The sequence below is a fragment of the Erpetoichthys calabaricus genome, chromosome 14 (genome assembly GCF_900747795.2).
Source record: "Erpetoichthys calabaricus chromosome 14, fErpCal1.3, whole genome shotgun sequence".
NCBI lineage: Eukaryota > Metazoa > Chordata > Cladistia > Polypteriformes > Polypteridae > Erpetoichthys > Erpetoichthys calabaricus.
In genome coordinates, this window is record NC_041407.2 from 111,928,685 (window position 1) to 111,953,336 (window position 24,652).

Sequence of the window (24,652 nt, forward strand, 5' to 3'; positions counted from 1 at the left end):
GTCCGTTAGAAGCAGACGCACGCCATGTAGCGCCCACACGACAGCCAAGGTGCATATGGTCGTCAAACTGCGCCCATCTGCTGCAGCAATTAGCGGGGACCGCAGGATTCTCGTCTTCAACTCGACGGTGGCACCTCGCGGTGACAAGCCACCCGCAGCGATGAGTAATCGTCACTTGTCAACGGCAGGAATCTGACTGGGAACGCGGGGCGGGGGCGGCCTAGGTGACACTAAAGCCACGGAGGTCACAAATACGGCGCTCCAGCAGGTCCCCGAAGTTCTCTGGAAGGTCCGCTTCGGGATGAAGGTGGTCTGTCGTCGGTTTCCGCTGCCCATCACGGTCCCCTTTCTAACGCGCGTGACGCATTGGCACCACACTGTTGACTCTTTTGTCGTCTTTTCTTGTTGCGCGACCGCGACATCACCATCCGCTTTCAAGTGCATTCATAATTCACGTCCTTGTCGCTTCACACCCACTGACTGCCGGCGATCATTCCAGGTGGGCTTGAGACTTGGGGGTCACCTCAACCAGAAAACTATTGCACACTGACGGCACAAAAAGGGCAGCCTCGAGGTGCCTAGGGAGGCTGTGCCACCCACCTTGTCACACGTGGCGTGGAGTTATGAGGCGCTATATGAACTGGACTAGACCCTGGACCCGGGGCCCCACTGAACACCAGACGGGGTTCGCAGATTTGAAGCGTCCCCAAGCAGACCCTGTTGCCTGTCACCAGGATTGGCCTTCACATGGGCACTCATCGGGCATGGCAGGCTCATGTCCCGCTTGACTTGCCTGTCCATCATTGTCACATCCACCATTTTGTCCTACAGGTTGCCAGGCCGTCTTAGCAACTTCATGGTCATAAAGCCACCTCAGGCAATCTGCCAACGTTAGCGGGTCTGCTGACGTCCTTCAGATACAAACGAGAAGACAAGCTGGCACAGAAATCGTGTGCCCACGCTGAGCCAAGTGACCATCCCGTGATGCCCCTCTTGCCACTGCACTGGTTCTGTTTTTCTCTGCGTTGTCTTCTCTCGCACGTCCCGTCGCTGCCTGAGTGTTTTATTTGCTGTTTGAATGTTTATGAAGGTCTGATGAAGTCAATTAGTGAAGTCAGTTCAGCCAACCTCACCTCACTGGACACTGGCAGACCTCTCCAGCGCTCGCTGCTTGCCCCGTTTTGCCTTTTATAGGGTTTACTATTTTTCATTGACTCTAAAGACCCAGGTGGCCTTAGGGGTCATTTGAGGGTCTTTGTGTCCCTTCATCATCACCTCATCTCAAGTGACACAACAATGTGCCTTGGCCATCTCATGGCACTATGGTGGGCACTTCCATCTTCACCAGCACCAATGCCAGGTTCAAAAGCCCATGCTCCTCCCTTAATGTGTGCCCATATGCCACCCATCCTTGTGAGTATAGCGCCCCCTGCAGATCGGAGAGATTGAGCTCTAGAGGGGCGCTATATAACCCCCAACCAATGCCCCCCTCCCATATCAGTGATCTCATGACCTGAAGGCTCCAGAAGGCACGTCCACTACATGGCTGGCACTGTACCAGAGCACAAAGATCAAACGGTGGCAGAAGCTCTTGATTTGTAAAAAATGAACAGACATCAGTTAGGAAAGAGCAGGGAGTGGCATTTGTGGTGGCACAGTGACCAACCTGCCAAGAGCTGCTGGCCATCTTGTGTGACCCCCGAAAGAATGTCCACCCACGGGCACTTGGTACAAACGTAAAAACAAGCACACCTTTCTGAATGAGCGCGACGTAGGTTTATATAGCACCTTTCATATTATTACATTCACAGGGTTTGTGTCCAGTGGGGCATCTCGTCTTCATTGTGGGCCTCCTGCTTTGGCATTTGGAATTCACTTTATTAAGAGAGCTGTGCCAGTTCAGACCCCAGAATGCACAAATGGAGTTGAGCAAAGGGCACATGGGCAAGGAAATGCCAGTCGCCAGCGCAGGCCCGTCCTGTAAATGTCCCCCAAAGAGTTCAAAGGACATTGAAAGGTGACTCCTCATGGACTGCCTGGCCTTGTCCAGGGGGTCACTTGCCTGCTACGCCCCTTTGGGTCTGAAATGGGACTCAGCTGTGTGACAAATGGCCACTGCAAAATGTAAGGTAATGGGGGGGGGGGGGGGGGCAAGAAAAGGAGAATCAAAGCAAAGGACAAAACGAGGAGAGGAACAAATCGACCAATCAGAGCCAATTAACAAGGCAGAAAATATCAGGGGCCGACTGGCTGGAGCCTGCACTGTCCCAGCTGGCACAGGTCTGGGTAGGCCTCTGTGACCCCAAGAACTGGACTGAGCAGGTTTGAAAACCCTAGTGAACCTGTGAAGGTTCCCCAGGGCCGCACATCTGTCTGTGTCCATCTGGTGGCTACCCGCTGCCCCCCCTCAACACCCCACTTGCATCATAATCCAGCGCCATATCTGGGATGGGCACCCCGTCTCTCCACTCTTCTTGACCACAAGCCCAGCAAGTCTCCATGCCCAAAGAATGGCCGCCTGCCAGGTGGTCTTCCACGGCTCCACCCACGCACAGACAGACAGACAGACACGGCTGGCACTCCAAAGGCTTTATTTCAGTTTCCCAAAAACGTGTAAACCACACAAGTGAGTGAAAAGTCGTGGGGGGGGGGCGACTCCTGAAAACGCTTTCAAGTTTCTTCTTACAAAACGGAAGGAGCGGCGGCGGCAGCAGCATTCAGAAAAAGTGCAAAGGACGAGTGAGAGGGAGAGGAGGTCACTTGTGGACAGGCACTGGTCATGCTGAGAGAAGCATCAGACGACAAGGTCCGCCGGCGCAAAGCCATGCAACATGCGACAATACCGAGGAGCGCGGCAGGTCACTTCCACCGCTAGTACAGTCCGATGATGACCGCCTCCACGTCCTTGGACGGCCTCCGCTCGCGGACCAAGAAGTTGATCATGCTCTCCGACTTGATCATCAGGTTGCAGCCCAGGAAGAAGATGCCGAACAGGACGGTGAGCGACAGGACGCAGAGCACCGCGATCTGCACCACGCGCGTGATGAAGAGGCTGCGCTCGTCGGGGACGAGGACCGGGGGGACGCCGTCGCTCGTGGTCACCGCCGACGTGCCGTTGCAGCAGTCCACCAGAGAGCCGGCCAGCTCGCGGCTCCCGTCGCCGAACACTCCCGGCGCCAGCCACGACTGGTTGAAGAAAGTTGCGTTCATCCTCGCAGCGCGGAGAAACTTTCGGGCGGCGCGGACGGGTGACGAGGAGAGCCCGCGAGCCGTGGGTCTGGGAAGACGGCGCTGCTGGCTGGCACTGGTGCGGGCACTGGCATATCCCACCGCACCTTCGGGCGTCGCGAGATGGGGGAGCAGTGAGGCGCAGCGAGGCGCTGCGGACGCGCTCTCCTCGCGGGGCTCGGCGGTCTCCTGCAGGGGCGGCGGGCACGGAGCTGTGGGCCCCCTCGGACGAAGGAAGGAAGGCAGGCGAGCCGCTGCCGCTCCGGCGTTGGACTGAAGATTTGCGCCTGGCAGCTGCCGCCGCCGCTGATGCTGCTACACTGCGAAGAAGAGGCGCGTGGGAGCTGCGGGGAGGGAAGGGAGGAAGGAAGGCGGGGCGCAGCCATCCAAACCGAGGATGAGGGGGCTGATGGCTACGGTTCAGCTGCGGCACGGGGGCTCTGGCGAGGGCACGAGAGCGAGGGTCGCCCCGGTGCTCGGCCCCGCGCGCCCGCCCGTCCTGCAGAAGGTCCTTCCCGGGAGGGACGCCGTCGGTGGTCCACCTAGTCGGCACGGTTTTGGCACATGGGAAGCCGGCGGAGAGGGTCCAGGACCCTCCGTACGGCATCCCGAGAACAGCCGACCCAAGGACCTCGGTGGGCTGAGCGGTCTCCGGATCTGTGATAGGCACGGCTCTTTAGCCAATCCACGGTCCCTCTGCCATGTGGAGCGGGGGTATGCTGGACATTGAACTGGGCACGGAGTGGCGAGGATGGTACTGAACCACACAGGGCACAGCATTGTGAGCCAATGCTGCAGAAGGAGATTCCAAAATGTGCCCTCCATGTCCGGAGGGACGGTCAGCACGACAGCCATGTGTCCAGCTGTGCCCGCTGCTCCTTGACCCTTGGCACCAGGCACGAGCTGCTCTTCTACAAAATCAGTGAGGGCTTTGTCTAACTTGGGGGTCTTACCGCTGACAAGGGTGAGGTGGGCAGGATGTCTGGAGATGGCAACAGTCCTGTTGGGCAGGACACTTGGTGCACAATGGACATTGGCTTGACCCTTCTGGGCCTTTAGTAAGGGACTTGGGGACACTTTGTTAAGTCATACGGGGCTTCTGTTCATGATGGGAATGTGGAGGGTCCCAGACTCTTGCACAGTGAAGGTCCCCCATCTGGTACACGTATGGAGGGCCAGAGCTGCCAAGTGCTGAGGAGATGCTGGGGCTCAGGACTGGCACGAGTGACTCCCACTATGGCAGATGAGACCCCTTGAAATCACCGACCCCGCTCACCACCTTCTCCTTCAGATTCCACACATCTGAGTGACATCAAACGAGGGGTCCTGTCAGCGCCGCCTCGCCCTCAGGGAAGGAGTTTCTTAGCAACAGAAAGCACTGGTGGCCGATGTTAGTGCCACCACATGCCAGCTCTGCATATCAGCGTGTCTTTTGGGCCCAAAAATGAGGACTTTAGCTGGTTAGGGTTAGGATGAGGAGTGCCGGCCGCCAATCTCCTTGGCACCACATACAGGGGTCTCCACCTTGCTTAAGTGTGTTTTGGCATCCGTCCTGCCCAGCCCCCTGCCTCTGGACCCCCTGGACAGACTCTCCAGGCCCCCCACGCCGGCTCTCGTTCCGGACCCGGCCTTCCTTTGTTAGAGCTGAGTGAAGGCGCCTCGCTGAAGAAGGCGTGCGCTGGAGAAGCCAAGTTTAAAATTAGAGCCGGAGGGGCGCAGGAGGGTGGGGGGCTGCAGCACAATGCCAGAGTGGCTCTGACGGTAACTTAGCAACCACAAAGCAGAAAATAGCAGCCCAGCAATGGCATGCGATGCCAAGCAGTGAGAAGGAGCCACTGGAGTGATGGGCCGGAGTGACCGGTGACCGCAAACGGGCCGACAAGGCAGGACTCGCCTGCGGGCATCGGTCAGCGACTTTGAGCAGGACGGTGTGTGTGGGTGTGCTTCATGGGGACAGGAGTGACCACGCAGGAATGGGTGGGGGGGTATGGGTCACAGACATGGTGACATTTGATGGGAGTGTGTCATGTGGACAGGTGTGACAGCACAGGGACATGGCTGTGTGTGTGTGTGTTAATACGTTCAAGACCAATGTGTGTTCCACTTGTGCGCATGTCACACACGTGTGTGTGTGTGTGTGTGTGTGGCCAGCTTAGTGTCTTCATGACTGATGTGTCATCAGGGATGTGTGTGCTTTGTGTCATTTTATATATATGTGTGTGTGTCCCGTGGGTGTGTCATTCTTGTAGGTGTGTGTCCCATGGTGGGTGTCCCCAGATCAGAGCTTCTTTGTGTGTCACGTGTGTGTGTATGTGTGCATGTTTTTTAGGTGGGACCCCAACTCCAGATCAGTGTGTGCCCCCCCCCCCCCCCCATGTCACCCATGCATGTCACATCTGTGTTTCTACAGCTCAGGGCCTCGTTCAGTGCGAGTACACCACGTGTGTGTGTGTGTCGGTGTGCCCCGCGTGTCACATCTGTGCGTCTCTTTGGCTTTGTGCGCGTGCGCGTGACCGCTGACCTCACCTGGCCACCTGGCCTGCCACCTCCTCGTCTTCCAGCTGGCGCGCGCATGCGCTTGCTGGACCGCGGGGGCGTTTGCGGCGGGAGGAGCCGCCCTGTCTCGCCCCGCCCCTGACCCAGCCTCCCTCGGCGCTAAAGTTGTCCCGTCCCGTCCCGTCCCGTCTCGCTCACTCCTGACTCGTTCGAGCTGCCTGACGGACCGGACACGATGAGACTGTCGCACTGGACCGCGGCGCTCCTCTGGCTGGCCGTTTCTTTGGCCGAGGGTGAGTGTCCGCCGTTCGGTTTTTTTTTTTTTTTTTGCCCTTGCCGACGCGCCCCTCACTTGGTCCCCTTCTGCGGTGTCCTGTCCCCGCGGCGCAAGGCGCTGCTTGTCCCCCAGTAGCGAAGTGAGCGGTGGTCGAGGGTCCATCCGACCGTGGACTCCGGCAGACGTCGGCTCGCTGCTCCTTTAATCCCGAGGCGGCGCCCCGTTCAGACTCAGCCTGTCGGGACACGCGCCGAGTTAGCAGACTGAGCTCAGCCCGGGGCGGGAGAGGTGAAGGCCAGACGGGAAGTGTGGTGGACACTAGAGAGTGGCACCTCAGCGCAGGGCCACTTCGGGGTGGCGTGTGGACGGCGCCTCCGTTTTCTTTCAGGGTCCCTTTGCCCCCCCCCCCCACACACACACACCATGCCTAGGTGTTTGTTTCCTGCCACCAAGGCGGTGTGATGTCCAGCAGCTGGACTTTGTGCGCCGCCAGCCTTGTCTTGCTCACTTCCTGTATGCCAGGCCAGGTCTGTGAATCAGAGGACGTCACCCGCTGATGGATGCCTCACTGCCCATGTGAGAGTCGGGTGGTGCGGGTAGGTAGCTGAGATGGGAACGGGACAAGTGGTTTTGTGTCAGGGTGAATCAGCAGCGGAGTGGCACCGTGATAAGGACACACAGCACACTTCCTGTTGTCACCCTTGTCACTTGTGGTCTTTTATCAGAAGAGCCAACAGGAAGACTGCACATTGGCACAGCTGCTCTCTTTTAACTGTCCTGTGGTGGTCTGAGTGTGTGTCCTCTGCTCACTTTTAGGTGGCAACATCTGCACGTCCCGGGGTGTGAGCACATGCAAGCAGTGCCTGGCAGTGCACCCCACCTGCGCCTGGTGCTTTCAGCAGGTAAGAGGGGGGCGAGTGGGTGGGGGGTTGTTTCTCTGTGCACTCCTAACATGGAGCTCAGCGGCGCCCTAACTGTCTTACGTCAGGCGCAGCTCCATCGAGAAGCTGCCAACAATAATATTTACGTGACTCGCCTCGTTTCTCAGGCACGTTTGGGGTCCCAGCAGAGGGCAGCATCTGCCAGCTGGTGATTGGGCGCCTTGTCCACAAGTGGGTCAGTGGCACAAACAGAGGCTGACCTGTCGAGGGTCTCGATACAAAAACGAGCTGCAGGGAGGCCATAAACAGCAAAAGTGCGTCTGCTCCAGCGGCGTCACTGAGACACAGTGAGGGTCACCAGCTGGCTCTGCCAGCAAGTTAGCGCAGGGTGGACATCCCCACCCCGTCCTATAGCCTTCCATCTTTGCTCATCTGATTACCATGAGGAGATCTTCACAGGTGGCCCTCGGCTCAGCCTTCCCCCAGGCTCGTGTTCTCCACAGTCCATCACTAGATGGTGACAGCACAGTGCGCTGGACCACCCTGGGCAGAACGTCAGAGCAGACACAAATGAACGAGGGTGGGAGTGTGGCCACCATGGACCAAGGAGTGTGTGGGAGATGAGATAATAATGGAGTGTGGGGGACCCCCAGATGAGAGTGCCTCTTTGATCTACAGGACTTCGGCACCACCACCTCCTCTCGCTGTGACCTGAAGCCTAACCTCCTCGAGAAGGGCTGCTCTCCAGACTCCATTGAGTTCCCCACAAGCACCTTCACTCAGCAGGAGAACAAGCCCCTTAGCAGCAAGGGGTCAGGGGCAGGCGGAGTGGTCACTCAAATCTACCCTCAAAGGCTGGAGATCAACCTGCGGCCAGGTAGGAGCGGACCACCGCGGGCAGAAAGGCCATGCAGGAGAGCACGGTCGGGCCAGGCCTCATCTCAGAACGTTTTCCTCCACAGATGACGCCAAGGTGTTCACGGTGCAGGTGCGGCAGGTGGAGGACTACCCGGTGGACCTGTACTACCTGATGGACCTCTCCTACTCCATGAAGGATGACCTGGTGAAGCTGCGCAGTCTGGCCAATGAATTGGCCTCCTCCATGGGCAAGCTGACCACCAATTTGCGCATGGGATTCGGGGCCTTTGTGGATAAGCCGATGTCCCCCTACATGTTCATGTCCCCCCCTCAGGTCATCCAGAACTCCTGCTACAGGTACGTCCGGCTAGGGCAGCTGCCCGCGACGGTGCCCGGCCTGACGCCTTTGTGTTTCTCTGCAGCTTTATGACTGGCGAGACCTGCCTGCCTCAGTTTGGGTTCAAACACGTGCTGACCCTGACGGACCAAGTGAACCTCTTCCATGATGAGGTGCAGAAGCAGTCGGTCTCCAGGAACAGGGACGCCCCCGAAGGGGGATTTGATGCCATCATCCAGGCGGCTGTGTGCAAGGTAAGTGTCACCCGTAGGTCCCAGCTGTCCTCAAACGCACCTTTCAAACGGGTTCTCCCAAAGATCTGGCTTCGCTGACTCTTGGATTCCAATGAATTTCAGGAAAAGATTGGCTGGCGTCCTGAAGCATCCCACCTCCTGGTGTTCACCACCGATGCCAAGACTCACGTGGCCCTGGACGGCAGGCTGGCAGGCATCGTGCAGCCCAATGATGGCAAATGCCATATTGGTTTAGATAACAACTACTCGGCGTCCACCACTCTGGTATGAGTCTCTATCATTATGGGCCATCAGGCCTGGCAGTGACCATCTGCTAGTGTGCCAACGCTGGACCAGCTCCGGGCTGTGAGCGATGCACTGGTCTGAGGGTGCAGTGCTTTAGGTGATGGGGTGGTGGGTGGCCTGGGTGTCAGGGGTCTAGCCTAGGTGGGGACTTGTATGTGTGGGTACACTAGGACATGCTGGCGTGGAGGACTGGACCTGCTCTGAGGGTGAGGTGGACTGAGCTGGCACCGGCTCAGTTGGGAGGGTCTCTGGTGGTTTCAGGTATGGATTTACACTTGGGGGTGCCTTGGGTGAGTTGGCACCAGGTCAGGTGTGAAAGTCGGCTCAGGTGTGCAGCGCCAGTCAGAGCAGCTGAAGCCTCTGCGCGCTGGGGGATGGGGTGGGGCGCTGAAGACACGCCCACCAACCTCAAGCCCCCCTGAGGCGATGGTGAGCCGCTGAGTCAGGCCTGCCAGTGCAAGTCGGCACACGAGGGCTGCAGCGGCAGAGCACAGGAGTGGCATCTACAGCTGGGTGTGCGGGGGGATGGGGGGGAGCTTTAGCCACCCAAGCCCCCAGCTCACTCAGCCATCTGATGTCCGGCAGGACTACCCGTCACTGGCCCTACTGACGGAGAAGATGTCCGAAAATAACATCAACCTGATCTTCGCCGTGACCAGCCTAGTGGTGGACTTGTATCGGGTGAGTAAGCGCCTGGTCCCGCAGTCAGGGGGCTATGCCAGGCTGTCCACCCACCGGTCAGTCTGCTCATCCACACGTCTTTCCTTTTCTCACAGAATTACAGCGAATTGATCCCAGGAACAACAGTGGGCACACTGTCGGGCAACTCTGACAATGTCATCCAGCTCATCATCGATGCCTACGCGGTGAGTGGGCATGGACTGCCTCTCCTAGGCACACCAGCCCATCAGACCACACAATCTCACAAGGCGATGGGCCCATCTTGTCTTTGCAGAAAATTCGCTCCAAGGTAGAGCTGGAGATCCTGGACCTGCCTGACGAGCTCTCGCTGTCCTTCAATGCCACCTGCCTGAACGGAGAGGTCATCCACGGCCAGAAGGCCTGCTCGGGCCTGACCATAGGGGACACGGTAAGTGGTGAGCAGCCTGGACGGGAACCCCACCCCCATCTCCCAGTCCCCCTGGCGGGCTGGACGGGTGCTCACAAGGTCTCGGTGCCCCGCAGGTTTCCTTCAGCGTGGAGGCCCGGGCCAGGGGCTGCCCTAAGGACAAAAGCAAAAGCTTCACCATCAAGCCGGTGGGCTTCAAGGATGCCCTGCACATCACTGTCAATTTCGAGTGCGAGTGCCAGTGCCAGAGCCAGGCCGTAGTCGAGAGCCCCGTCTGCAATAATGGCACGTACGAGTGTGGCATCTGCCAGTGCCCGGCGGGACGGCTGGGACCCCACTGTGAGTGCTCGGAGGGCGACTACAACCCGAGCCAGCAGGACCAATGCAGCCCGCGGGCTGGCAGCCCCATGTGTAATGGGCGAGGGGAGTGCATCTGCGGGCAGTGCGTCTGCTATGGCAGCGACTTCGGGAAGATCTGGGGCAAGTTCTGCGAGTGTGATGACTTCTCATGTGTGCGCTACAAGGGCGAGCTCTGCTCAGGTAAGTCAACTGACCCCCCCGCCCCATCGCCCCCACCGTGCCCACCCTCACCCCTCTGACTTGCACCTCCCCAGGTCACGGCAAGTGCAGCTGTGGCGACTGCCTATGCAATGCCGACTGGAAGGGCGACTACTGCAACTGCTCAACTCGCACCGACACCTGCATGTCTGGCATCGGGCTCCTGTGCAGTGGGCGTGGGCAGTGCCAATGCGGCCGATGTCAGTGCACGCAGCCCGGGGCGTACGGAGACACCTGTGAGAAGTGCCCCACCTGCCCAGACGCCTGCACCTTCAAGAAGTGAGTGTCACTGCTAATGGGGACCCGGGGGGAAGGGGGGGGTGGGTTACCTGTGCCAGTCTGTCACCACATGGCTCTGTCACTCGCCCTTCAGGGACTGCGTGGAATGCAAAAACTTCAAGAGGGGCAAACTGATGGAGGACGTGGCCTGTGGGCGCATCTGCCGGGATGACATCGAGCTGGTGGAAGAGCTGAGTAAGTGGGGGGGCTCTGGGGGGCCGAGTGTACAGCAGGGTGGTGGGTGAGTGACCCGCTCTGTGTGTGCACAGGTATGGACAGCCGCAGCGCCGTCAACTGCACCTACAAGGACGAGGACGCCTGTGTCCAGAGGTTCCAGTACTACGAGGACTCCAGCGGCAAGTCCATCCTCTACCTCGTGCGAGAGGCTGGTAAGTCGCCTGCGTTGGGCACCATCGGTGGGGCATGCTGTGGCAGCTAGCCGTCTCTGACTGTCCACTTGTGTTGTCACGCAGAGTGTCCCCAGGGTCCGGACATCTTGGTGGTCCTACTTTCTGTGATGGCGGCCGTTCTGCTCATTGGCTTAGCCGCTCTGCTCATCTGGAAGTTGCTCATCACAATCCACGACCGGAGAGAGTTTGCCAAGTTTGAGGAGGAGAGGGCACGCGCCAAATGGGACACGGTGAGCTCTAGGGAGGTGCCCACTGATGGGCTGGGTGGCAGGCCTTAGGATCGCCCTGTTTGGGGAGTTACTTTGATGTTGAGTTGCTGCCCAGTTGGCAAAACATGATTGGCTTGTTAGTGTGAGGAGGAAAGAGAACGACACGTGTGCCCCTGACTGGCACATGGACGGGGTGAGAGCTCAGAGGTACGTGGCGCGCTGGGGATGGACTGGGCAGCAGGACAATTCCTGATGGCCGCTCAGTCTGTGTGCCATGCTGTCAGGTGACAGCCGGCGACGGAGAGACATGACCTCAGCAGTGCAGCAAAGCAAATGAAAGAGAAACGCGAGACACGCGGAGAAGAGAAAATGGCGGGGCAGACTATGAGAAGTCTGAGGAATAGCAGACAGCAAAGCGTGACAAGTGAGGGGACCGCAGCAGGGACAGCGTGACAAGCGAGGGGACCGCAGCAGGGACAGCGTGACAAGCGAGGGGACCGCAGCAGGGACAGCGTGACAAGCGAGGGGACCGCAGCAAGGACAGCATGTGCAGGTGGCCAACTCAGTGGCCCGGACACAGGGCCCGTTTAGGACTCTGCACGAGTCACGACTGACCGGTGGACACTCCACCCAAACATGACTTCTTTATGAGCTAAAGTGTGAAGTTGTGTTTTTGCGGAGGAAGGACATCGTGACAGAGCGCAGCGCTGGACGACAGCAAAAAACCTAAAAATGTCGGGTTGCTGTGCTGCCTCATCCAGGCGTCTCGTCGTGTGTGTCAGATAAATGAAGGCAGACAGGACTCGGGACCAATGAATGAGGGGGAGAGGCGGGGCTTCAAAATAACAGCCGAGGGCGCTTCCTGTTTGGGTGCTGCTCTCTTTTATTATTTATATTTATATTATAATTATTTTATTATTCATTCCTGTGACTGGATGACTAGACGTGTGGATTATGCAGCGTGAGCTGCCCGACGTTTTTACGTTTTTTGCTGTCGTGCCGCAGTGGTCACTGATGGCTCCATTTCGATCAGAAGCGTAACGACGTCCTTCCTAGAATTTCTTCTCAGCCATCATTACAAACCACATGGGCCAAGTGACAGATAATGATTGTCCATTTAAGCAGCGGGCACAGCGGTGAAGAAGTAGGTGGAAGTCGATGAAGATGACGTCACAGATCTCCGACGGCACTCCACTGGCCGAAGGTCCAACGTGTTTTACTTTATAAGGTTTAAGCACACGTGGACAGGAGGCGGAGGACAGGGAGGTGGACGGGGGTCTTATGGTGGGCTGCTGCAGTGTCAGAGGCAGGGACAGCATTAGCACAGCACGTGCCGAACAGTCCTGGGACCCCCTGCCGAACCCGAAATCGCCCATCTGTTTCCCAGTCTGGTCCTCTCCTTATTCTTTTATTTTATTAATCATTTGTCACCCGTTTGTAAAGATGTCCCCACAGCTCCTCCAGGTCCCTCTTAAGTCGCTTGTTCAGATTCCATAAGCCCTTCCTGGCTCGTCTTTATCGGTGAGGTCCCCACGCAGTCCCCTCTGCTCAGGTTTAATTCTGCGAGGCCGCCCCAGGGGGACGTGTCCTTTGGTCCTGCGGTGCCATTCTGGTGACTCGCTCAGGGGGACACTTTGACAGCCTCAGATCGCCTTGACTGCTACGCCCCCCTGCCCGGTGCGACATAAAGTAAGAAGCATGCGTGTTAACCGATTTTTCGTTCCTTTTTTCCGGACTTTGCTCTCGGGGTCACATTCCGATACGGACAGAGACGGGCGAGCTGAGCAGACCAGGGTGCAAATGACAGCGAATGCTGGAGAGCAGCAGCCTCTCCATTGTCACCTTTGTGAATAGTCACTTAAAATAAAAGAAACAAAACGGTGAAAGGCAGAAGGAACGAATTGTGACCCACCCGGCACGCGCACGCACACGCGCACCACACGCGCACGCGCGCTCATTCTCCCTCGTGGAGCTCACACGTCCAGTCCCACCCTGCCAAGAAGTAAACGTGCGGCGCTCAGGTTATGCAGTACAAGTCCAAGGGAGCCGCTGGACTTGTCTGATGTCCTGCTGCCCGGACATGACTGGCACGACTCGCTCGGTGCCTCCGTTTTCTTGGAATTTTCCCGCTAGGAGGCTCGGAATTCCCATCTGTGAACGCAGCGCTCGACTGCTGTGATATTGCTGCCGTCTGGTGGCCGGTAAAGGTAGTGCAGCATATAAACGAGAGGGCTTGTGAGCGTGGCTGTGTGCGTGTGTGTGTGTGTGCGCGCGAGTGAGTGAGTCCACCTCCACGTGTGTCTCCATAGCTGTCCGTGCTTGACCAGACAGTTTGCAAGTCTTGCTCTTCTACCCACAGGCCAACAACCCGCTGTACAAGGGGGCAACATCCACCTTCACGAATGTGACGTACCGTGGCAATGCGCAGTGACCGGGCCCATCAGATGGAAGTGACCGCCCTGCACCCCAGGCGAGACTTGCTGACCACAGGGTGTGGCGAGGTGGTCCCATGCTGCTCTGCTCGATACGATGACCTCTGACCTGCCCGGCCTGACTCCTCTCTTTGCTCCTCCTGTTTCGGTTTATGGTGCCCTCACCTCTGCAGAATGAATAATGGTGACCAACAGAGTGACCGGTTGCACTGTGGACCAGAAGCCATGTGACCCCCTTGCTTTGAACTCAGCAGCTGCTGACCAAGGGACTGCACGGACCACCTGTGTCTTTCGACTGGCCACTTTAGGAGAGAGCAGTGGTCGGGACCACCAGTGCACTGAACTGCTTGTTGTTTCGTTTTTTTTAATTTCACTGTAATGTTGCTTACTATGAAAGGCACAACGGGCCCCCAGCAGAGCCCCCGAAACATCTTGCATGTCCAATGTGAGGGTCTACCTGGCCAGCCTCAACTCAGGAATAGGAAAACAAGGTGGCTTGGTCACAAGTGGTCTTCCCATATAGCGCCTTTCATACTAACACATGTGTGCCAACTACTGCCTGGCATTATGACTGCATTTTCCCTGCCAGCTTTCCCTGGTGACACTGGAGCTTGTGTCCTGCCAGGTTTTACTTTCTGCTTTGGTGTTCCTCAAGGTGCCACTTTGGGAACATTACACTGCCAGTGATGCCCAACTCATGGTCTACATCCTGTGCCAGTCTGAGACCCTTGCCAGTACAAGGCATCCTGCACAGCGGATTCCCAAGGTGCCATGTTGGGGTGGGGTGCCAGTCTTACACACTTGCAACTGTTCTTCTAGTGTCTACAAGTGCCATCTTAAGTGTGTCAATAAAACAGAAAAATCAGACGTGGCATTGTCCTTGTGAGTGACTAGAAGGTGGGTGGCTGCCATGTTGGAATGTCCTGCTAGTGCCAGCTTGTGGTTCATTTAGAATGCAGTGCATGGAGTATCAGTGAAGAGCCCTGTGTGGGCAGTGATGGGAAAACCCGGGGCAGATGGGGATGGTGTCACCCTGGGATGAGTCACATCCATGACAAATGTCCTCGCCCACAGTGCCCCCTGCTGCTGCACTCGCATAGGCGTCATGAGGTGTTTGGCCACACGATGCCAGGATGTTCTGCACCCGTGTGCTTCTGCTGGCTGACCGCCTTCTCTTGGGAATGCGTGACATGAAGACTTGTGCCGAGTGGACACTTCATGTGACACGACGTGACGCGACGTGTCGCCTGCTCCAGCGGACGCTCCTGCTACGTGGCAGTGCCAGAGATCATCACGCCATTCGGCTTGGCTGTGCTGTGAATTACCTGAAACGTCCATTCAACTCCGAGGACACCCAGCTACGATGTCTCTGAAAAGGACGGATGACAAGACACACACTGGTGTCATTTTAGTGTCACCAAATCCACAAACCTTCATGTCTTTGGAAGGAAACCTGAGCACACTGTGGAAACCCACCAGGAAAACACCAGCGACGTGACACCCTGCGAGACAGCAGTGCCACCGCTCCGGCACCGTGCCACCCCCCACATGTGTAATCAGTATTCCTTATTTAAATGAAGGTGACGATTGTCTGTAAAATGTCACGGACACTCTTTAACGCGTTTCATGATGAAAGTGACGTCAAGTAGAAATCTGGTGACTGACGTGTTCTGGGCGATCAACAAGAGGCTCGGTTTTAAGGTGACGTTTATGACGGTCTACTTGAATGTCAAGTTATGAGTTGAAATTTAATCACAACGTTGTCATCGTGTCCCTCACTTTTTACTTTGTGGCTCAAATACACCGGTGCACGTTCTGATGTTGTCGTGTCGTTATGTGTGACTTTTAAAACGTGTCGCGTCATACGCTGGGGAATGCGCAACACTCGAATATAAAAGCACCAGGAATGCATTTGTGTGTCTGCGTTTGGTGTCACCTCATCGAACCTCGAAGCCACACGTCGACCCTGTAGGGTCTTCAACTTGTCACACGTTGATCGTAAATAGAGACTCTGAGGTCACATCCCAACTCGTACACGTGTCACGGTAACTTCTGAGGACGCGTCCCATGAACGGGTGGCAGCCATGATGTATACGCGTTCTGAATGTATAAACAAGCCAAACTCATCTCTCCACTCTTTGGATCCCGCCGACTACGCCATCATCCTGAAGGCCCTCAGCGCTCGGGTTCAAGTCCTCTTCGAGGTCTTCAGAGGAACAAGCAATCAGCCCAAAGTGAGAGAAAAGAAAACGAAGGAGCAGGAAATGGGCAGGGAGTTCGCACCATCATGTGTACCACCTGTACCACACTCCAGCCCACTGGCCAGCGCACTGATGGGCTGGATGGACAGGGAACTGACCAGTGCCCACTGCTGGGACCAGGAATGCCCCCTGAATCATCTTAGAGCTCCGTCTACTGGGCACACACTAACCTGCAGTCCTGAACTCTTTCAAAGGTCACCTGCCCACCGTGTGCCCGTGTCAGGGACTTCTCAGACAAAACCTGACATCGCCCTTGCCCTGCACCCGTGCCCGTGCCCTTATTAAAAGAAACTCTGCTAACCCCCAGTGGTACTGACTGCAATGCTGCTCCCCCCTTGGCATCCCCTGGTTTTGCCCACCTTTTCACTTTAAAACCAAAGCGGGGTGACGCTGGACCCCTGGTGTGGCTGAGCAGGACAAACCCATCCATGTGGCACCCAAAGACCACTAAATGTGCCCTGGGGGGCCCCGAGTAAGCAGCGGCTTGTCTTTCATGTCCCAGAAGAACCCCAGTGGCCGTCTTTAGGCCAGGGGTCTCCGGGGTCAGGACAGAAGAAGGACTGATGGCCCACCGGGGACAGCGGAGGAGCAGGAGAGGGACGTCCAAATGTGGAAGAAAAAAAGGGGCTGCTTGTGCCCAAAGTGGCCCTCTCAGCTGTGTCTGGGGCTCTAGTGAGCGGGCAGACGTCACCTCCATGGTGGGTTTGTTCTTCTGCATGCTGGCTGTGAGGGTCCGATCACTTGGGGTCTCGGCTTACTGACTTGTCAGCGTGCCTTACATCCCACTCTGCTTTGCCGTTTTTCCCTCCCAGGTTTCCTCACTCAGTCCCATGGCATGTGCCTCGCTGACTGGGTGGGCTCCTGCTCACTGCCCACTGCCCGTGTCGCCCCTGTGACCCCCACTTTTACAGACATGCTGTGGACTTACTGTGACGTGCAAATGCAGGAGAGCGTCAGTCACCGTCACAGCAGGCCAGCGGGAGTATGACGAGGACGTGCAGTGGGCCACCGGCCCCTACTCTTAAATCAGTCGGGGTTAGTGAGAAGACCTCCGTCATTTGGGGACAATCTCCACATGACATTGGCGCGGGGCACGCTGGCAGACGGCGTTGTCTCCTTAATTAACAGCAGCCCACCGCCACGCTCATCTTCATATCTGTAAATGGGGGGAGCGTATTGGGCCAATAAGGGACCGTCACTCAGCCTGGGGATCTTCGTCACCCCTTAATCAGTCCTGATGGCCGCCATGCTGGTGCTCTCTGTAAACGGGCACACGGCCCCCTGAGGGTTTGCTCGTTTGCTTGTTCATTTGGCGGAGAGACCCCCGTGAAAGCTGCTTCATGCTGTTATAATTCATGAAGTTCTTACACACGAGGGGCGTCTTGACAGGGAAACATTCTCGATGTCAGGTCCTTCGTGATCGCCGACGTGCTCAGTTGACGCAGAGGACCCTGCTGAAGCCCACCAGCTGAGATGTTCTCCTGCCCTCTAATCACAACTCACATGGGAATATACGCGGGAGCATCTTTAGCGTAAAGCTGACAACATGTAATGAAACATGAGGGGTGGGTGGGATGCAGTCACGGCATCGAGACCCTTAAAGCGCTGCATCAACAGGCACCGGTGTGTCCAGCGAATTGAGCAGAAGTCCACTCAGATGTTCACGCGAGCATCTCAAGTCTGACTTACTTCGGTTAGCCTGTGGCTTTAACTTGATGACGTCAACTGATCGACATGCGAGTGACTTCAGGAACCCCAACAGAAGACAACGAGTTACGTCCTGAGTGACTTGTCGAGACTCCTTGAAGCAGACGTGTCGGGTGGCACTGCCACTCAAAGAGTCGTCCAGAGTGCATTACCGTCTACATGGCACACCTGAGCCCGAGTCGTCTGCACGGGGACTTTGTCATGTCGGGTGGGCAACAAACTGGAGAACAACAAAGTGACATTCTGTGAGATCAGTGGGTTGGCATGAAGATGGCACCAAACCAGTGAATACCACCAATGAGAAAGAGCAGCGAGGGCAGAAAAACACAAGTGGGCAGACGCACCGATTCTGTCACAAAAGCTGTGACACGAGTGACACTGCAGGCTGTAAGGAGTAACAAAGAGTGACGGCACTGTCACCACGAGGCATTGTTAGCAAAGAATAAGAATACGAGTCTGGACGTCGTACTGAGGACTGTGCCGTGGGCTTCTGTCTTTACTTATTTATTTATTTCTATTGTCCATCCAGCCATCGTCCTAACACATGGGGGTCTGCTGGAGCCAACACAGGGCACAAGGCAGGAACAAACCCGGGCAGGGTGCCAGCCCACCGCAGGGCACACACACACACACACACCAGGGACAATTTAGGACCACCAATGCACCTAACCTGTGGGAGGAGACACGGGGAGAACACGCCAACGCCACGCGGAGGGTGGTTTGGTAATCATCTTGAGAAGCTGAGATGTCCAGCAGTTGTGTAAGAAGACGGCCAGCGATACGAACACAAAGTGGACCTCAGAGGGTTGAATTATACAAGACTTTGATTTCTGTTTATGTAAAATATAAAGTGCAAACACCGCCACAAAATCATTTATTATTTTTTATTTTCAAATATTCGGGTGTATTGTTGCTTTAGTATTTATCTGGTTGATCCGAGGCTGGCACGGGTTAGGGTTAGGGTCAGTACCCGAGTCTCATAAGTTACTCATCTTTCTGAAAATGTCTGTCTGATTTAACTCGTCGGTGGCTGTAGGTCTCTCTTTCCAGTAAGCTCTACGGGTTTTCCTCACCACCTCGATGGTCTCCGCTGGGAGAAGGAGCCGCATCCGAGTTCTTATGACATCAGCCACAAATCTGTCGGAGACTTTTCTGTTTTTAAACATTTTATTGAATTTATTAAAAGCAAATCAAACTTCAGAGAAGTGAGTCCACCTGACGAAGTCGACTTCAAATCAAAGAGCAGGACGGCAAGGCCAACGGACAGAGAAAGGCAGGAAGAAGAAGAGCAGCAGGCTCCCCAACTGAAATGCTGATCCCAAAGCGTCACTGACCAGGAGGTCCTGCCAGGTGTTTAAAGAGATTTAAGTGACAACAGTGGAGAACATCGGTGACCCAGGAGGGCTGGCATTCGACCAGCTGAGCGACACAAGCCTACGTGCCAATAGTGGAGTGAAGGCCATTCCAGTTTGTTTGTCCTCCTCTGTGAGCCCACCAGACACACACAGCTGTTAGTGGATTGGGGGGATTGTGATTTAGGGGTTTCATTAGCATTGGCCCAAGTGAAGACTTTCAGACCTGGACACAAAACTCTGAAGACGTCAGATAAAGAATCACAAAGAGACTGAAGAACGACGTCTACGTCACTAGGAGTTAAAGCAGGAGCTCCTGTCCTACGGCAAGTGACGCAGAAGGATGTCGGACCCCCAGACTTGTTACCAGTCCCACTTCTATGACGTCCTTCGTGTTTTAAAGCACATTGCATCCACCTGTTCAAGCAGAGAGCCACTAAGGCCACCATTACATCAGACGGTGGGCCACAATGACCTCTGACCTTCCACAACTTGTCATCCTTCTCACAAGAGGGGGTTTCTTTCTTTCTTTCTTTCTTTCTTTCTTTCTTTCTTTCTTTCTTTCTTTCTTCCCTGATCAGGTGGTGGGGGTTAACACGGAGTGCGGAGCCTTTATGACAGAAATGAGAACTCAATGCATGTACAGAACATCAGGGTTACAGTAACGTGAAGCTCTGAGAGCGCCGTGTTAACATAACGGGGTCTTTAGCAGTACTTTAAAGTAAACTCGTATTCCAGATTTGAGGTCCATCACAGCAGATGTTCCTCGCCACTTCTTTTAAGTTTATCTCTTGGAATTCTAAGCAGACCCTCAGTTGAAGATCTGAGGTGACGACTTCGGGGTGTCAGGTGACAGGCAGGATGGAGCAGATGACTGAAGACCCTCTAAACCATCAGCAGGACTTTGAAGTCAATTCTAAATGGCACCGGTCACCAGTGTAGTGACGCTCAGACTGGCGTTCAGATTCTAGCAGCTCCATTCTGCACTCGTTGTAATCGTTTTTTGGGTGGTCCTGAGAGGAGTGCGTTGCAGTAATCCAGTCGACTGAAAACAAAAGCATCTTGCAGTGTTATATGAGGTCTAACTTTTGCTATATTTCTGTCCTAGTGATCTGATTAACGTGATTTTAAATTCAGGTCCCAGTCAACAGTTACCCCCAAATTCTGTACCTCCGTCTTGACTTTTAATCCTAATGCTCCAAGTTGATTTCTAATACCCTCATTATATCCATTATACTGCCAATCGCGAACATTTCTGTCTTCTCCTTATTTAGTTTGAGAAGATTCCTCCTCATCCATTCAGATGAGACATTGGGGGTCAGTGAATCAGGAGACTCGGGGTCCTCAGCTGTGTGTCGTCAGCGGAGCTCTGGTGGCTCACGTTGGGACCTCATGGAGATCTAAAAGAGCAGCGGACCCTGGAGAGACCACCATATAGAATATCAGGGGTCTTTGCAGTATAATCACCAGCACCCACTGACTGAGGGGATTTCTAAGAATATTGGGACCGATGGCATCGAATGGGCACTCAGGTCTCAGACAGATAGCCGGCCCGTGCCTGCATTTACCTGCAAGTCACTGACTGCTTTACCGAGTGCACTTTCTGTGCTGGGATTTGTTTTAAAACCCGACTGAAACTTGTCAAGAACTGCCGGTTTGTTCAGGTGGTCACTGAGCTGCGTAATGACGGCCGTTTCTAGGATTTTACTTAAGAAAGGCACGTTAGAAATCGGTCTAAAGTTGTCAAAAGCAGAGGATATCGTTATCAGTTTCGTTATTCTGTGTATTCAAAAGGTGTAAGAATATCTGAGTGATTAAAAGAAATAAAAAGAAACTATAAAGAAACGCGCAGTCAGGCGACACGAAGCCCCGCAGCACTTCCTCTTCCGGGTCACCGCTCTCCTCCCGCACGAACTCTCGCGAGACGCGACCATCGTCATGGCGGCGCACGCGGCCGGAGATGCAGACGAAGGAAATCGGCGGCCGCAGTTTGGAAATCGGCTTCTGGTGGACCCGAGCCACGTGTTCCGTCACAACGCCTGGTAAGTCGGCGCCCACCGCGGCAGGGCAGGGCAGGAGCCGTTTAATGAGGAGGCCGATGGAGCTCCTGAAAGGCGCAATACGGGGACGAGTGAACTTTCATTTTGATCAAACAGACAAGCCGGGCGGTCACTTCATGTCCTGATTACGGGCTGGCCGCCCATCGGGAGGTCCCTTCGGGTGGAGGGCTGGCGGTGTCGTGTCATTTTATAACCCGCTTAATCCAGGCCAGAGTCAGTGGGGGCTTGGTGGGGCTGGAGCCTGTCCCAGCTGGCATAGGGCGCCAGTCCATCGCAGCCCCTTCAGCGTGAAGGCCCCCCAAAGCTGGCATCAACCAGCGCGCCGGTGGTGTGTGCGCTTGCGCAGAGACCGCCCTGTCGAACACCTCGGACCAGGAGTCACCTGCAGAGACCCCCTTGTGTTGAGCAAGCAGGACTGGCAGCCGTCTGTGTGGCCAGTAGGCAGAGAAATGTCACCGCGATGGCGTCTCGGATCATTCACAGTAGAAGCAGCTTAACTTTTAAATGTCGCTGATCTCCAAGATGCAAGGCGGAACTCGGCGATTATCGTATGATGAGTAACATCCAAGTAGGAACACTGCAGACATGAAGATCTAGAAATCCAGCTGGGCTTCAGTATTTAGGTGGAATTTGAGGCAAGTCTGCCTTATTATGGAGGCTCAATCGATCAATCAGTAAATGTGACTTTATTATGAAAAGAAAGAAACCTTCTGACTTGGCAGTTCCAGCCCGGGTCACAGTGGGGCTCTACAGGCGTATTGCAGTTTGTGACCCCCCAGTGCTGAAGGTCCTCCATGTCTTTGTTCCTCACACCACACGGTTTTGACCTCATTCTCCGCTCCATTACTACCTCCGGGGGTCCAGAAGGCCCCCATAGCTTAGCTGGTGGGCCTCTCCTGAAGTGATGCTACTGGGTCAGCACATCCCACGGGCCATCAGAGGCTTGTAGGAGATGTGACGGCTGGCACTGCCCACATTAAAGGATCACGGCCCCTCTGTTCGCTGTGGCGTCCAGAAGGCTGCAGAGCTGCTTGCTGGAGGATCATCTTGATGCCTCCTCATTGCTTGGTGCGAATGACCCACAGGGAGAAAGAGCAGAGCTGATGATGCCCTCTGCTGCACTGCTGTTAGCCATCTCAGCTTTGCTGATGTGCCTGGTACCACGATGCCAGGCTGTCCATCTTGTCATTGTTAGAGATGAGCCTCCCATGAACTTCACCTTGAGCCGCGTGAGGCCCCACCATCATAAGTGTTAAGGGAACACAACCTAAAGGGGCTTCTGTGTTGAGGGTGACAACTGGGGTTACATCCACTCAGAGGTGTGCGTTGGGTCCCAACTGCCTCTGGGGGTTCGTGGTATTGAAAGCTTGGCTGCCCCTCCCTAAAAGCAGGCGCAGAGCTTTGGGACTCGGCCCCTCAATGAGCCTCGGCCCTGGGCCACCATTCAGGGAGTGGACATAGAGGTGGCACTCTGCTGCAGGTACTTGGGGGTCCACATCACTGATAGGCAGTGCTGCCCATTGTATGCCCTACCGCTGCTCAACAAGCAGAGGCAAACTCAATTCTGTGACCCTGCTGGAGATGGCAGAGGAGCAGAACATGAAGACCAAAGTGAAGCGGGGACAGTGCCAGCCCACCAGCGCCAACCCTTCATGGTGCCACACTGCCCCTGCACTTTTCCATGTTTCTCCACAGCCACCAGTTTCTTTCCTTTTATTCCTCCATTGGGGCGACTCGAGTTCCACATTTCTGATGGTCCATTGTCTTCTCTCCTAGGGACAGCGTGGAGTGGACAGAAGAACAGGAAGCAGCCGCCCTGAGGAAGGTCCAGGAGAACAGCCTGCCCCTGACCGCCGACAAGCAAGGTGAGCCCCCCCACAGAGCCACGTGCCCCCCCTCAGGCCCCCCCACCCACTGACAGGTTGTCCGACTTGTTTCAGAGGAGTACGAGAGCAAGGCCAGAGACTACTGGGATGACTTCTATAAGATCCACGAGAATCGGTTTTTCAAGGACCGCCATTGGCTGTTCACAGAGTTCCCAGAGCTGAATCCCCCCCGCGGTGGGGCTGCCATTCAGGACGGGACAGCAGACGCCGAATTCCCAGGCTGCTCGGCCACGTACCGCGTCCTCGAAGTGAGTAAGGGTCCCTCGTTCGGGCTGCGCGGCCCACTTGGCTCTTCTAACGTGTCGCTCGCTTCTCCCGCAGGTCGGCTGTGGTGTTGGAAACACCGTCCTTCCCATTTTACAGACCAACAAGTGAGTTGCCCACCGCAGCGAGGGTGGGAGACCACGTGGGTGAACGGCGCCCTCTAGCCCAGAAGGGGCTGCAGTTTCTGCTTTTCTGTTAAATCCCAAGTGGGGGCTTAGATACCCACAGGAGACCCCAAAGTCCTGGTAAGGGACGGTGCCACCTGCTTAGTCTTTGACTTCAGTTTGATTGTTGATGAGCCCACCAGTGTCGGGCGCTTCTGGACCAGAACATGGAGACCCCTTGGGCCGTCTAAGTGCCACCTGTGAAGTTTCCCCTTTGGGGGTACCTGCTAACTTCAGTTGCGGTGAAAGGCACCATCAATCCCACCCACCTCCTTGCATTCCTTCATTTAAGGGCTCTTCCCAAAGCTGCCAATTCCCAAGGGGGGCTGGTGGGACTGGCAGTGTGGCACAGCAGGTTCTTAACCAAAGTGCCATTTAAATCATATGAACTTCCGTGAGACATTTGAGCCAGTCAGAGTCCACGGCCCTCGCTTGGTGGTCTCGCCCAGACCCTGGCACTGATCTCCGCTCCGTTTGCCTTGCAGTGACCCCGGACTCTTCGTCTACGCCTGCGACTTCTCCAGCACCGCAGTGGAGCTGCTTAAGGTAGGGAGGGGTCAATAAGCGAGGGTCCGCTTGGGCAGGGGACTTGTCCCCTGGTCTCAGAATACCAGTTTCTCCAGGCTCATCCGGACTACGATGCCAGCCGCTGCCATGCTTTTGTCCACGACCTGTGCGAGGAGGCCTCCAGTTTTCCTGTGCCAAAGCAGAGCGTGGACGTCATCATCCTCATCTTTGTCCTCTCCGCACTGCGCCCTGACAAGTGAGTACAAGTCCTACAGCCTGGCACACTGTGCCTGGCACAGGCCTTCTCACCGATTTTTGAAACTTCAAAACGCAGGATGGCTGCTGCTCTCTCCAGACTGGCCAGGCTGCTGCGGCCCGGTGGGTTGATTTTGCTGCGGGACTACGGCCGCTACGACATGGCACAGCTGCGCTTTAAGAAAGGTGAGTAGACGCGAGCAGCAGCATTCTGGTGCCAAGCGTCCATGCCACCCTGACCCGCACATGTCCCCTTCCCATTTCAGGACGCTGTCTGGCTGAGAACTTCTATGCCCGCGGCGATGGCACGAGGGTCTACTTTTTCACTCAAGGTGAGTTCATCTCGAATCGCAGACGGACGCGTCGGAAGTGCCAGCCCTCATTGCGGGCTCTCTCCTCAGATGAACTCGACGGGCTCTTGACACAAGCTGGTCTGACGAGGGTCCAGAACGTGGTGGACCGGCGACTCCAGGTGAACCGTGGAAAGCAGCTCAAGATGTACCGCGTCTGGATCCAGTGCAAGTACCAGAAGCCCCCGGGCGCTGCCCACCTGTACCAAGTCTAAAATAAACATCCCTTTTTTGCTAATACCGTTGTGTCCCACTGGTCTTCACTGCGGCCCG

At 55.8% G+C, this 24,652-nt stretch overlaps 3 protein-coding genes across 3 annotated transcripts; 2 read left to right on the forward strand and 1 right to left on the reverse strand.

The window, feature by feature from the left end:
• Positions 1-2,625: 2,625 nt before the first annotated feature.
• rprml (reprimo-like) lies at positions 2,626-3,690 on the reverse strand. The gene has a single exon (XM_028819980.2). The coding sequence runs from the start codon at positions 3,208-3,210 to the stop codon at positions 2,872-2,874; it is 339 nt and encodes a 112-aa protein (XP_028675813.2). The 5' UTR covers positions 3,211-3,690; the 3' UTR covers positions 2,626-2,871.
• A 2,191-nt stretch (positions 3,691-5,881) lies between these two features.
• itgb3a (integrin beta 3a) lies at positions 5,882-13,797 on the forward strand. Its single transcript, XM_028819978.2, has 15 exons — positions 5,882-6,017; positions 6,818-6,903; positions 7,561-7,759; positions 7,845-8,097; positions 8,163-8,331; positions 8,434-8,595; positions 9,202-9,297; positions 9,393-9,482; positions 9,572-9,706; positions 9,802-10,225; positions 10,300-10,522; positions 10,617-10,717; positions 10,792-10,911; positions 10,996-11,162; positions 13,501-13,797. The coding sequence occupies exons 1-15, from the start codon at positions 5,960-5,962 to the stop codon at positions 13,570-13,572; spliced, it is 2,355 nt and encodes a 784-aa protein (XP_028675811.2). The 5' UTR covers positions 5,882-5,959; the 3' UTR covers positions 13,573-13,797.
• Positions 13,798-20,780: 6,983 nt separating this feature from the next.
• mettl2a (methyltransferase 2A, methylcytidine) lies at positions 20,781-24,619 on the forward strand. Its single transcript, XM_028820020.2, has 9 exons — positions 20,781-20,935; positions 22,730-22,818; positions 22,894-23,087; positions 23,161-23,210; positions 23,753-23,813; positions 23,891-24,030; positions 24,109-24,215; positions 24,296-24,361; positions 24,431-24,619. Exons 1-9 carry the CDS (start codon positions 20,832-20,834, stop codon positions 24,592-24,594), a joined length of 975 nt encoding a protein of 324 aa, XP_028675853.1. The 5' UTR covers positions 20,781-20,831; the 3' UTR covers positions 24,595-24,619.
• Positions 24,620-24,652: the final 33 nt, after the last annotated feature.

What these genes read in the sequence shown, in the direction of transcription:
- rprml (XM_028819980.2), bottom strand. Translation starts at nt 3,210, where the DNA reads ATGAACGCAACTTTCTTCAACCAGTCGTGGCTGGCGCCGGGAGTGTTC.
- itgb3a (XM_028819978.2), top strand. Translation starts at nt 5,960, where the DNA reads ATGAGACTGTCGCACTGGACCGCGGCGCTCCTCTGGCTGGCCGTTTCT. An exon ending in GCGCCTGGTGCTTTCAGCAG is followed by an intron (nt 6,904 to 7,560) that starts GTAAGAGGGGGG and finishes TTTGATCTACAG; the next exon opens with GACTTCGGCACCACCACCTC. An exon ending in TCCAGGCGGCTGTGTGCAAG is followed by an intron (nt 8,332 to 8,433) that starts GTAAGTGTCACC and finishes AATGAATTTCAG; the next exon opens with GAAAAGATTGGCTGGCGTCC.
- mettl2a (XM_028820020.2), top strand. Translation starts at nt 20,832, where the DNA reads ATGGCGGCGCACGCGGCCGGAGATGCAGACGAAGGAAATCGGCGGCCG. An exon ending in CCGCAGTGGAGCTGCTTAAG is followed by an intron (nt 23,814 to 23,890) that starts GTAGGGAGGGGT and finishes CAGTTTCTCCAG; the next exon opens with GCTCATCCGGACTACGATGC. An exon ending in GGTCTACTTTTTCACTCAAG is followed by an intron (nt 24,362 to 24,430) that starts GTGAGTTCATCT and finishes CTCTCTCCTCAG; the next exon opens with ATGAACTCGACGGGCTCTTG.